The following is a 14,608-nucleotide window of genomic DNA, read 5'->3' on the forward strand; positions in this document are numbered from 1 at the left end:
AATATTGTTCAGTGTAAGGTTGCAAATGATAGGAGAATGCAGTTATTTCAGCACATATTCTGGTTTTTCATGTTTAGTAGTTGTTATAATTTTGCTCAATCCTAATCTTAAATCTTTGAGATTCTACCTACTGATGCCTGTAGTATACAGTCAATAAATGTTTATCTACTAACTGCCATCAATTTTTAGTAGCTAAATTGTTTATAAGAGAAAACTGCAGTTTTAATGTTCCTAAAAAGTTATTATCAAGAGAATATAGGAGAAGAATCTATATCACTGGAGCTCATTTAGTTATAATTTCAAAAATAGAAGAAACATTAAGTTACACCATTTTCCTGACCTGATCTCATCTTCAAAGTTCTAATGAAGTACATTGAACAAGAAAATATTAAGTTGTCAATCAACACCTTTAAATGTAAGGTGTCTATTTTTTAAAAATATATAGAAATTATGTTGGAATGTGCACAATATATGCAAATATGGAATTTGGAGCATTCAACATCCAATAAGAATGTTTCTAAGGAATATTTCAGAAAAATCTTGCTTTTCCTGTCAATCATTAGATGTGGAAATCAAATGATATTACAAATAATGGTAGACTGCGATCATCCAGTCCAAAGAACAACTATTTTCCAGATAAAGCACACTTTAAAAAAAATTTTTTTATTTATTTCTGACTGTGCTGGATCTTTGTTCCTGGACGCAGACTTTCTGCAGTTGTGGCAAGTGGAAGCTACTCTCTTGCTGCATGGCATAGGCTCTAGGGCTGTGCGCTTCAGCAGCTGCTGCACTCTGGCCCAGTAGTTGTAGCTCACAGGCTCAAGGGTGCGGGCTCAGTAGTTGTGGCACACTGGCCGAGTTGCCCTGCAGCATGTGGGACCTTCTTGGACCGGGGATTGAAGTGGTGTCTTCTACGTTGGCAGGCAGATTCTTAACCACTGGACCACCAGGGACTTTGAAGCACACTTTAAAAAGACAACCTTTGACTGGTTTGATGTATGTAATTAAAATCACATTATCATAATTATACTTGTATACAGGTCTGCTTTCCTTTTGCATCTGCTGGCAAGAAGTGACATTAAAGAATACTTCACATGAGGTAATGAACACTTTTAATAAGTAGTTATTTTCATCAGTTGGATTTTATTTTCATCTTTGATATTTGTTAAGTATGCATACTTATCTAGGCATGTAATTTGATGAGGTCCTTTCCATATTACATAAATATATTTAGTAATGTGGCCTTTATTTTCTAATAAAGTAACCCAGAATTAGGACAACTATTCATGACAGAAGGCTGAGTTTAAATGCGTATTACTTTCTGTCAATTCTACTAAAATAGCCATGCTTGAATTCTGGATCTATCCAAATCTAAGTAAAATGGTAACACTCAGCAACAGGCAAATGCAAATCTTAGTAAGACAGTATTATCTCTCTTACCTTTGTACTAGGAAGAAAGTTTGAGAGAATGTATTTTACAAGATGCCCTTGATTTTACAGAAAATTTGGATGAAAGTGTCATGCAAGGAGGATAGAGTTGGGATTACGCACTGGAAGAAAGAATAGCTTAATCTCTGACTATATACTGAAAAACAACTTTATGAGTTATTTTAAACCTATGTAATTTAATAATTTTTAAAAGTGAAGCAATCAGGGTATAAACAGGATGATTTTTATCTTATTTACTCTTCTTTTTAATAAGGCCTGACCACACCATTTAATATTCTAATCTATTTGACTTTTTACCCACTCCAACCCAGCACAATCGCTTTTCCCTGTTCTACTTTTTTATTTTTCCATAACAGTCTCACTGACACACTTTGGTATTTCCATACTTATTAATATTATGTTTGCTGGGACTTATTTATCTCCCTCATCAATGCCACATAGATGATACAAACTTCAAAAAGGCATGAACCTTCTTTGTTTTGTTCTCTACTGTATCTGACGCTCCTGGAGCAGTATCTGATATGATAGACTCTCAATAGATATTTGCTGAATTAACGTATGTATAAGTGAATGAATGGATTTCATCCATATGGGACTCCAGTAGCCTAGGTACTGTTCTGTTGGAAATATTATTATTATTTCCAATAAAACCAAAGGCTAGATACTGTTTGGAAGATGTCATGTGTGTTGTCTAACTTAATTTTTGCAATAACCTTACCAGGTAGACAGTTTTATACTCTTTAAAAATGAGACAATTGAGCCTTGTAGATGTGAAGTAACTTTGCAAAGTCTCAGAGTTGGTAAGTATGTGCCAGAATGAAAATTTGCACAAAAACCCATGCATTTAAAATATTTTTACTGACAGAGCCTGCTTTAGAACAATTCTCTAGAATTCATGTTAATTTTAATTTCTGGCTTCATTGTGGCAAGTTTGAGCTATTTTATTTTTTTCATTTTTGGATAGATGCTATATTTCTGTGGTTGAAATAGGAACACAAAATAAAAAGGTATTCACCTACTGAGAAATCTGGCTCCCCACTGGTTCCCCTCCACCAACCCTTTGCTCTTTCACAGATAACCATTTCTATAGGTTTCCACTGTTATTACCTTATCAGAAATAGGAAAAAATTATTATATATTGTTATTTTCTCCATTTCTTACATATAGGATAGCTTATTATAATAAGAGCCCATATTTCCAGTGTCATTAGATTTCATGAGGTAAATAATTTTTCCCCTTTGATTTATTTAGAAGGAAAGTTGATATTAGAGATAAGATCAGATCAATCACTCAGTCGTGTCTGACTCTTTGCAACCCCATGAATCGCAGCACGCCAGGCCTCCCTGTCCATCACCAACTCCCGGAGTTCACTCAGACTCATGTCCATCGAGTCAGTGATGCCATCCAGCCATCTCATCCTCTGTCGTCCCCTTCTCCTCCTGCCCCCAATCCTTCCCAGCATCAGAGTCTTTTCCAATGAGTCAACTCTTTGCATGAGGTGGCCAAAGTACTGGAGTTTCAGCTTTAGCATCATTCCTTCCAAAGAAATCCCAGGGCTGATCTCCTTCAGAATGGACTGGTTGGATCTCCTTGCAGTCCAAGGGACTCTCAAGAGTCTTCTCCACCACCACAGTTCAAAGGCATCAATTCTTCGGCGCTCAGCCTTCTTCACAGTCCAACTCTCACATCTATATATGACCACAGGAAAAACCATAGCCTTGACTAGACGAACTTTTGTTGGCAAAGTAGTGTCTCTGCTTTTGAATATGATATCTAGGTTGGTCATAATTTTCCTTCCAAGGAGTAAGCGTCTTTTAATTTCATGGCTGCAGTCACCATCTGTAGTGATTTTGGAGCCCAGAAAAATAAAGTCTGACACTGTTTCCACTGTTTCCCCATCTATTTCCCATGAAGTGGTGGGACCGGATGCCATCTTGGGCTAATAGATCTTTTAAATGAGGTGAATCTTCCTGTGACATTTGACTGACATTATTAATAATTTATAACTTCAAAGGAAGTCAAATTATGAAGGTATCAGGATTCTTAGTTTTATTTTAATATACACTAATTAAAATGTCTACTGATGACGTTTTGAAGATTTCTTTTAATTATTTTTATAATCTCTGTACAACTTGGTACACATGTGAGAGTTCAGAAGCTTTGAGTTGAGAAGTATGACTGCGTTAGGATATAAGAGTATTGCAAGATTCAATGTTATAACTCTTTGAAGTAATAGCATTGAAATTTTTCTCCAAAACAAAAAACATGTTAGTTTTTCTTTCAAGCCCACAAATTGGAAAATCCATTCTGTTAAAAATAAAGCCCAGGTCATTTTCTGGGTAGCTACATTGTGCTGAGTTTCTAAATCATTTTAGCATATTTTGAGAATAGGTTGGCTTCTTGGGCATGTGGACTTCTGCAGTCACACAGGGCCCTGTGCCTAGAGCTCCCTGTTAGTGTAGTGTCTGCTGCTACTGTCTTGAAAATCTTAATAATTTTTGAACAGAGAGATCTGCATGTTAATTTTATACTGGGTCTCACAATTTATGTAGACAGTTATACGATTACTACTTAACAGGATGTCACTATACTTAGTTATGATTTGTTTATATTGCTTTTTATATTTAAATTATATTATAAATTATGTTTCCTTTTGACACTGACAATATTTTTTCCCAGTGAAATTTATCTTCATTGAGAGTTATGGTGTGGATGAATTACCCTGAGTTTCTTCTTAAGGTATTTAAGTGATAGTTGATTCATAAAATGTTTAAGAAGGGACTCATATTGTTTCATTATTCAAATTAAGTTCTTTTCAAATACAACATTAGAGATATAGTTTTTAGATTGACAGGAGAAAATGATAGGAATAGCCATTCACTTAAAGACCATTTCCCCCCATTAGTTGGCATTTAGTGCTGGTTCATTTTATAGTAGGTGACAGTTTCTATAAACTCAGTTCCACATGTGTTATCAGAAAAGTAGATGGCAAGGAGTCTAGGACTTCCATTGAGTTCTTACAGTGTGCTAGTCAATGTACACATTTCGGTTATACACCCAAAACTAAGAAAACCCCTTCTAGGAGATGTCATCAATTCTGGCCCCTTTCTTATCCTCAGTGGGGTTGCAGAACCATCCACATTGCCCTCAGTCCAAGTTGCCTACAAAATGTAGGATGAGAAGAGACCTCAATACTCCTGGAGAGTGATCCAGTCATTTTTGCTTTTGAATGTAGCAGACTATCAGCTTTATTGTATATGAGAAAATCAAGGATCAAATATAATCTTATAATCTCAAAGAAAAGCAATAGCTTTCAGAAGACACAAAAAAGAGATTTTTAGGGAATTTTATACTATTCTTTCTGGAGTTGTATTTATTCAACAGGTAAGCAAGTTACTTTAGCTGGGACTGTTGCAGTGTCCATGGTGAGTTAATTTGATTCATAAAAGAAGGCTTGCATTAGAGGCTTCAACTCATTAGAACCTCACATAAGTCAATATTCTGGTTCTCCTCTGCCTCTAGAAATAAAACCAAGTCAAAGCAGATTACTCCCAAGCAGCTGATTTGCCACAACACATATCTGGAGAAAGAGTTAAGTCACTCAGTTGTGTCCGACTCTTTGTGACCCCATGGTCTGTGTAGCCTGCCAGGCTCCTCTGTCCTTGGAATTCTCTAGGCAAGAATGCTGGAGTGGGTAGCGATTTCCTTCTCCAGGGGATCTTTTCAACTCAGGGACTGAACCCAGGTCTCCTGCACTGCAGGCAGATTCTTTACTGTCTGAGTCACCAGGGAAGCCCCAAATATCTGGAGAAGGAGTTACTAAATTAACCTTCCTTAAAGTTTTGGGATCTGCTGTTTCTTCATATGAAAGAGAACAAAGCATTGTCTCCCAAAATAAAGTATACAAACTTCATTCTTCTTTCATTAAAAGAATATTTCCTTTCTTAGGAATAGGCATTTCCTTCATGTTGGTATGTTTCTAATCTAAGTCAGCTAAGCATATCCTCCTGTCAAAATAACCTTAGAAAAGATTACAAGTAGGAGTGATGATATTAAGAAAAAGAGAAAATGGATAAAGTTGATACACATTTCTTAATAAGAATGTGTAGAAATGTCAAGGCAAAGCATTCAGTTTTTAGTTTGAATAAGTGCTCACTTTGAGTAAATATATAAATCATAGAAATTCATAATGTTTTTTTCTTTTTTTGTAAGTACAAATCAATATAAAATACAGAAAAACTGCTCAGACTGATAAAAATGTAGCATAGATGAAATGAATGAAAGATAACCAGTTTATTTACTAGAAAGAGTTATACATTAAACCATATTCAGTTGGCAACATAAACCAAGATAAAAGAATTGATGTATTGGCCTCAGTTATCTTCTTAGCACTGTAGTGCCTTTTCCAACCATTGAGTGCATGATCAAATACAAATACAAGCACATATTGTATGGATTCTCCCGTGAGACAGTCACTTAGGATTGTCAACAACAAAAACCTTTAAAAGGACAAGCAAAAATGAATTCATAAAATAACTGTTTGGATTTAAACACATTTGTCTTCAAGAACAAGTTTCCTTTGAAATTCGAATTTTAAAAAATAATTAGCTACTAAAGAGTTTCTTAGGTCAGATTTTTAGTCATGTTTTCATATGGTATCATTATTCAGTGGAAACACTTTACATCATTTAACACTGAAAGGGATAATAAAATTGCAATTAAATGCAGGATCATTACAACAATAATCATACAGTATACAAATCAGGGTTGGTCATACATTACACAAGTGTTAATACTGGGAAGAAATACAATGCCAGAATTATGTATGGTTCATCACATATGCATATTCATGCAAATAAAAACACTGTGTAGATTACCAAGATGTCATAAAATATTTTCAAGGAATTGTTTAATCAATGCTAACAGTCAAACCATTGAGCTAAAAACTGTGACAATAATATTAAAATCATTTACTTCCTCTAAGATTTGGTGCACAATCATATCTCTGAAGTCAAACAACAAAACAATTCATTCTTTGTCTCCATTATCATCAAATAATGATTTGTCAACAAAATGGTGACATTTCTGTTTATAGTTCTCTGATCTTTGTTTTAAAATGACTTTTTAAAGAGAAAAACAGTCACACTAGAAAGCATCAGATTTACTTCTCAGTGTTTTCATTAGAGAACCATAACAATAATTCTGACAGAAAAAAAAGTTTAAAATGTATTCTCAACCAAAGTTCTACAGCAATTAAACTTCAATCACGGAAATAATCTGGCTCTGCAGTTTGTCCAGGCTTCGGTTTAAATAGGGCAAATTTTAAATAACTCCAGAGGAAAGGGATAAAAATACACTGAGGAATAGAGCCATGCATTTCAATATGGGAAGGAGACCAGATACAGGTTAACAATCTCCTTACGTTCCTAACGAGAGGTCACAAGAGAAATAAGACTTTCTATAGTGTTTGTATTATGAATATGGGAAAGCTTACATGATGTGAAATATCTCATGCAACATTTTACACAGTAGACTTCTATGCACTCACATCCTTACACTAAAGGCAGTTAATTGCTGCTCTTCTTTGTAAGCAGAATATTATTTCTGGAAAATTCTTGATTGGGGAATATATCTTAATACTGAATATTTTTTTAAGTTATTCTTTGAGTAAGAAGGACAAAAGAGATGTTTAGATGACATTTTTCAGATGTAAACAAAAAAGAATCAGGATACATATACCACATACTGTGGTAGTTAATGGCATTTAAATAAAGATGAATTAAATTACAGATACAATTCATGTGGGGGCATTATTACAAACAATTATTATGGAAAAGATCACTCGGGAGTTAGATTGGTCTTGTATGTCCACAGAAATTGATTTTAAAGTAAAAACTTGTTAATCAGTATCAGCATTGATCATGCTTTCTATCACATCTCCAATTTAATAGCTTTTTGAAGAATTATATTCTCTTTACTGAAAACATGTTGTAAATTTTTTGCAATCTTAAATATAAGGACTATTTAAAATCACTCTAGTTTATAAATTTAAAAAAAAACATGGAGGGAGGGCAAATTTTTAAAATTTATCCTAAGAGTTCCTTTTGAGTCTAGTTCTTCTTTATGATATTAATGCAGTGGCCTCCATGGGTTGAACCAGCACAGTTCCTTGGTGGAAATCCATCAGCTTCCCATGGTGTGTCTTTCTGAGATACAGATTATGTTTTTTGGCTGGTTAATTATAATTTGCCATTCTTAACCCAGTAGAAAATATATTTCATGTCTTCCTTTTCATATTTTATAATTTCCAATTGAGAATTATAAGGACTTTATTTAAAGCAGAATATCAGAAAATGTCCACATTTGTAGTTGATTTATTTGAGTGATGTTTCATGCTTGTTTGAAACAGAAAGACTATCAATACAGGAGCATTTTCTAAAGCATGGGAAAAGCAAATATTTTAAATTGAAGATTCTTTTAAGAAAAGATAAAATTTGAGAGGCATTTGTTCCCCTGAGGGGTTGCATACCTATTTCTGAAATATTCCTGAGGACATTTGTTTTTTTAGACTCTGACAATTGAGGCTTTTTTATAGTAAAATTACTACATTCTTTAAAGATATTATGAAATATAGCTGGAAGGAAAAATAACACCAACAACTTTGTTTTGTTTTTCACCAAATGTTTTGGAAAAATTAAGATTGCTATCCTATTAAGGGACAAAATATTTCAAGTCTAACCAGTATAACTTTAATGTACTTTTTAAGTTTTAAATAAAAGCAGCAAAAAATTGTGGAATCCCAGAATTATCACACATTATCATAAGATATCTTGCCACAAAACTTAATCCTTACTAGACAATCAATAATATTTAATTCTCAACCAATAATATTTAATTCTTAAAAAACAAATCTTCCTTATGAATATCAATTTCACTGACAAATTTCCCACTGTTAAAAATCTCTTTCCCAGAGTGAATATAAATGCTTCACAGTGATGATTGTTTTTCTTATTCTAGACTTAGTAGTAGCCATAGTGGGTGCCTATCCCTTATTAACTTTTCTTGAAGATCACTACGTACCTCTTCTTCTTTAAGCTAACGTATAATCTTTATAAATAGGTCTTTTCTTAATTATTTAATAACTTTCCATTTTCTCCACGTCCTCCAAATTCTTCTTATTGAAACAGAACTGGATATGAAAAAAGGATCTGATGAATCATGAATTGATTGGAAAGATTAATTCTAGGGTCCTGTATACCCCTGTGCACCCAGACCAAAGGCAATTTATTGCTCCTTTTTATTTTTTTACCTAGGAAAAATTCTCAATAGGAAAGCATTTCTGAATTCTAGTCTTTCCAGTATGGTAATTGTGCTTACTTTTTAAAGTCTTGCTAGTTATTTTTAATCTTTGCCCACTGTGTTTGTAATAATTAGCCAGTATTTTCATTATAGTTCTATAGTTGATTTTTCTACCCCAAGTCTGTCTTCAAGTAGCCTTACTGAGATTCATTCTTTTTTTATTTTCACTAGTTCTTCAGTTTTCCAATTTCCTTTTAAATCCTGATGTTTACAGGTACTGATTTTTATCAATGCTACACATATTTGGTCATTTTAAATGCCTATAAACAAATATAGATATGGCTCAGTTTAAACTATACTAAGTGATGCCACAATTTAAATACATGGAATTCTCTTAGGGACTATTATCTATTTTTGTGCTGAAAATGAGAAATTTATTTCCAAATTTCTATATCTTTTTGGCAAAATTTGCTAAAATTAATATTTTTATAGAATTGCTATTTCAAAACAAGCATTTCCCACTCTATTAATATAATGAATTGAAACAAAACTAGTATGTAATAGGATTAATCATAAACTTTTATTGGAAGAAATAAATGTTTTGTCTATGACCCAGCTTTTCAGCTGGTCACAAATACAGAGTGGGGAAGCACGAATGCCCTGTAGTTACACACAGACGATACTTACTGCTGAATTCCCTGTACCACCAATGAAACTGAGGAGGCAAAATAGGAAAATGTTCTGAGGTACTTTTTAAAAAGGCATATTTTCCCCCTGGCACAGTTTTTATTAAAAGTCAACTTAGCAGCTATGCCACTTTTCAGGTCCAAACACATGATACTTGAAAAAAAAAAGCAGGGGTAGGGGTTGGGGAGCTTCCTTTAATTGAACTCTAATAAATCCATGCTGTCTCACTAAGACTAGTACCAGGCAGATACACCACCAACAAAATAAAGAAAATGTTTAGGAACAGCAAGTCAGTGCAGGTGGAAAGAGCAAAAGGTTAGGTTGCCATGATCAGGGCTTTATGAAGATTTGTTTCTTTTCCCATATTTTAACCTGAATCTCTATTTGGATAAAGATTTTCAGCTACTGCAAGTTGCATAATAAATGACACTGTTGAAAATAGCACACATGTAAGGAACTCAAAATCTCTTGGTGGCTTTGGTAATAGTGACCTCTACTTAAAAGGTGTATGACTGATAGAGCTCCTGCTCTGTGCTTTAAGACTTGCCGACTGGCTGGCACCTTTGATGGGTCACCCTACCAGTGCTCCGATACTTCCACGCAGTCAGCTGAGTGACTCCTACTGGGTCGTCATTATTAAAGCCCTGCATTGTTAACTATCTTTTGTTAACAGTGAGGATTGCTTTTGTTTTAAAGAGAAGTTACAGATATCATTACAGGAAAAGGTCAAACCATTATGGATTTAAACAAGTTAAGGCTACCTGACTAGACAAGGAATCAGGGCTAGGAGCAGGTGTGTGGGCAGCGCTTGATATAAGGAGCCCAAGAGTATTAGACCTTTCAGCTCAATTAGCTGTTTTCCTTGTTTGTCAGATTATGTGCAAAATAAATTTTGCTGTGAAAATCCACTGCCTTAAATTAAGTCATAAAAGTTACCCAGCAGAATCTGTAAATTAACTAGGAACATGAAGTATCTCAATATAATATAATGATTGTAGGCACCTGAGTGTTTGTCAAAAGTAGACAATGAGCTAAGGTTTATTACCTCTTGTTTTTTTGGCAAGGAAGATTCATTATGAGAAAAACTAACAACAACAGAACATACAATTTTAATCAAAATTTGAACACTTTCTGGGTAAGTTAATTAACCAAAGGCTAAGTTACATCTGTATATGTATATATTTCCCATTTATACTTGATATCTTATAGCAGGAAAGACTCCTAATAGGACCCTGAATTTGGGAGAAGTAAAAAAAAAATTCTGGTCATTAAATAAACACACCATTTTTTCCCATCATGTTATTTAGCCTTCTTTAACGTTATTACATACGCTCACACACACACACAAAGGAGCAGCACCAGTGCGTCTACTTATCTGCCGTTAAAAAAAATTAAAGATGCCGTCAAAAGTTGAATAAGTCAATGAACCATAACATAGTCTCTTTTTCAGATTTACTTAATAACGTCCAATGACGAATTCGAGTTAAAAAACAAAACAAAAACAACCCAGCGGTCAATGAGCTACTGATTAGAAAGTAAGTGCATAAACAGTATCAGTGTAGCAGCAAAATACAGTTATTGTTAACATTCCGATGCACCTCGTTTATCATTTTGTGCAAGAAAAATGACCAGTCTGGCCAATTCCAGATTTCAAACTAAATTAAAACTCATACTTAATTGAGCATATTATGCATATCTTAAAATAAATGATGTTCACCTCTCACAGAAATGATTTTTACAGACATATATATGTGGCAAGTAAAGTACAAAATAAATATCAATGACCAAAAAATTAGAATTAACTTCTATAGCTGAAATTGAAGTATAAGGAAAGATGATTTTACAATATATGTATTTTACATTGTCTTAGGTCTCTCTTATGCTATCGAGGTAAAGCCAGCCATCTGAGATACATATTTCCTGTTTCATTTTATTTTGATTTAATTTAACTGTAGCCATTTGATTACAGAAGTTTATCTGTGATTTAGAGAAACCATAAAGCATTTTGCTACACTGGAGTCTGTGCTTTGTGTTATTCTTCCCAACTTCCTCTTATCTTCCAAAATGATGGCCATTAATGCAATCAAACATCTAACCAAGGAGAAGAAACCAGCCGCTGGATCTTGGGCAGTATCCTGTATATGGCTACGAAACGTTCACCACAAGTGTTTGTCCGCGGGAGATGAAGACTAGGGGTAAGGAGGCTTGGAGAGACAGTGGAGAGGGGCGCACTGCGAGCTGGAATGTGGCTGCTCATCAGGCAGAGCTACGTCAGGACTGCAAATGAGAAACAAGCATGTCAGCGAGAGACAGATTAGCAAGGGGCTATGCACAATGGTAACGGTTCGACAGACATTATTTTCACAGGAATTTTGCACAGAAAATGGCCTAAATCTAAAGCATGCCAGGACAACTGTAGATTAAAAAAAAAAAAAAAAAAAGCCCCCCAGAAGAAAAATGAAACATGTTAGGGAAACAACATATGAACTCCTTCCCGCCAGTCACTGTTTTCAATTTCTGCACCCAGTCATTCCCCTAGGTCTCTGGTTTAGTTGCAAGATTAGTTCTTTTCAAAATTTAATGATTATATAGCAATTACCTGGGAGTGATTCTGATACAATAGGTCTGAGGTGGGACCTGAGAAACTGCATTTCTAACAAGGTCCTGGGGACATGGACCTACTGAACCCAAGGCTTCTGAGGATTCCACAGTTCTCAAGTAGATCCAGATTCAGTAGAACTAATTTGCCTGTGGAAGTCTAATTTGCTGTAAGGGTTCCCTCTACCTGTTTTAGCTTGGTGGTATAAAGATGACTGAAGAGTAACTATATGATGCATATGGTTGTTCCCACATGACCACTTCTGAGAGCCTCTAGTTTAAATGAACACAGAAATGCTCAGGCTCATCAATGGCTTGATGAATAATATTGCAGCATAAGGATGCAAAATCATTGAATTTTCTAAGGTAATATTACAAATACATTTGGGTTCAGAACTTTTAAAATGTGACTAATGGGGGAAAATCACATTATGGGGAATTTTTTCAATTGAAAAAGACTGGCATTTTTCTAAAACTTTGCTTTTTTCCTTTATACTTTGGAACTCAGTACCACAGAATAATTTCTGCCAGGAGTGTTATTTGAGAAAGCTATTCTAGGTTTATTATTGTTATTTATTAACTTAATCATAAAGCTAATATAATCATTCAAGTCATTAAAAATTAGCATTAACAGTTTTTATCTTTGCTTTTTCATGTATATCTCTTGAGTTTTAATACAAAATCATAATTATGTACAATACTACTCTACTTCGGGTCTCTCTCCCAAAAATCTTTGAACTCTTATAAATGTAGTTTAAATGGAGATATACTCTTCTGCACTTGTTAGGATAACCAGTGATAAAAATGATTTTTCTTATCTATTTTTAAAATATGGTAAGTAAACATGGGAGAGCTAGAGGTTCAACACGAGGACTAAGAAAATACTGCATGGCAGGATGTTTCCCCCATCCTCAGATGACCTGGAAATAGAAAGGCAGACTTTCCCATGGACCTGAGTTTCTTTCTGTTAAGTTTGCATGATCTAAAACAAGCTTCTTTTTAGGGAAGGAAACATATTATTCAGCATAAGTTATGGCAAGTAGCATAAGGTGGTCACATCATACAAGAGGGATAAGTGTTTGAAGACCCATGGAGTTCAATAATCTTCTGTATAAAGGAAGGCAAGCATTTCTGTTTGACCTGGTGAGGTGTATAGTGGCAGCGACTTCCCCAGTGTATCATACGGTAAAGCGTCTACCTACAATACGGGAGACTAGGGTTCAATCCCTGGGTTGGGAAGATCTCCTAAAGAAAGAAGTGGCAACCCACTCCAGTATTCTTGCCTGGAAAATCCCTGGTAGGCTACAGTCCATGGGGTGGCAAAGAGTCGGACACGACTGAGCAACTTCACATTCACACACAGGTTACAGCTCACTTGGCCCAACACATTATGTTGTTCATGATAATTAAAATTCTTTTTCATTATTTCTGATTTCTTAAAGTGACAGGTTACAAATATTTCATATTATACTATTACTATTTTTAATTTGCACAAAATATAATTGTACTGTGTATTTTATGTGACAGAGGCATATTTTTGGCTTACAGATTAAGGAATCACTTCTTGAATATAAATACTGTATTTGATAAATTCTAATCAAATAATTTAATCATAATAATCATAATCACTTAATCATAATAAGTTCTAATCATTTAGTCAAACTGGTTCTCAAAAAAAAAGAAAAAGAAGCAAGGTGAAGTAAAATTAAACTTAGAAAGATTCCTCATTAGCCTTTCCATTTCTTATCTAACTGAAACACTTAAAACAGTAGCTTTCTCCACTCTGCCCAAGCAAGTTAGAGAGATTATGAGAGATTGCAGATTTCTGTCTTGAGAAATGGTTAGGTACTAAGACTGGTTAGTAGTAATTAAAGATATTGAGAACACACTGTAGGCCAGGCCTGTGCCTCCCTGAATCCTCCCAATATCCATTCTCTTTCTCACTTTACAAGTAAAGAAATGGAATCTTAGCCAGCAAAAGCAACTTCCAAGATTACACAGCCAGTAGGTATTAGAAGTGGGAACCAAACCCAGATAATGTGACTGCAGAATTCATTCACTCACTGAACTTCTGTCGTGTTCCTGGCACTACCCCAGCCTTGGGTGGGGTGAAGGTGCTTTTCGGAGAACGACTAAGTTTAGAGCCCATGTTCTTCTGCCTTACAAACAGAGAATCCCACTGAGATGGATTTGAACATTTATAATTATATTCAGTTACTTAGTAATTGAAATTGCTCTACAGTTGGCTGCTGTTATTAAATAGCATTTGTATGTTAGTGAAGAACTTTCCTGAAGTAAAAACCTTGTTGCTGGAAGGGGTGGGAACAGCAGGCCGAGACATCAGTTGGAAGACACTGGCTTGGGGCCTATTTAATCACATACTTTCTCCTGCTAACTTGATGTTCCACTTAAATAGCTGGCTGCCCAACTGCCTCAGAGACCGAGTCACACTGGGGCTTTGGCTGCTGCTGCTTGTGGAAAGCATCTGCAGCTCTCAGCTCTAACCCTTGACCAACATGCAGCCTGCTACTGATGTCTACTCCTCAGACACACATGGAAGTACGTCTGGGCCTGC

General features: G+C 34.9%; 1 protein-coding gene across 3 annotated transcripts in view; it reads right to left on the reverse strand.

Annotated features, from left to right (window-relative positions):
- Positions 1-5,723: 5,723 nt before the first annotated feature.
- The window catches only part of BICD1 (BICD cargo adaptor 1), a 251,591-nt gene continuing 242,706 nt past the window's right edge, over positions 5,724-14,608 (reverse strand). For all 3 annotated transcript variants that reach the window (XM_070789827.1, XM_070789826.1, XM_070789828.1), the window contains one exon: positions 5,724-11,712. In XM_070789827.1, the coding sequence (XP_070645928.1) occupies positions 11,707-11,712 (6 nt within the window). In that variant the 3' untranslated portion in view covers positions 5,724-11,706. The remainder of the gene's footprint in view (positions 11,713-14,608) is intronic.

This window comes from Bos indicus, chromosome 5 (genome assembly GCF_029378745.1).
Source record: "Bos indicus isolate NIAB-ARS_2022 breed Sahiwal x Tharparkar chromosome 5, NIAB-ARS_B.indTharparkar_mat_pri_1.0, whole genome shotgun sequence".
Classification (NCBI taxonomy): domain Eukaryota; kingdom Metazoa; phylum Chordata; class Mammalia; order Artiodactyla; family Bovidae; genus Bos; species Bos indicus.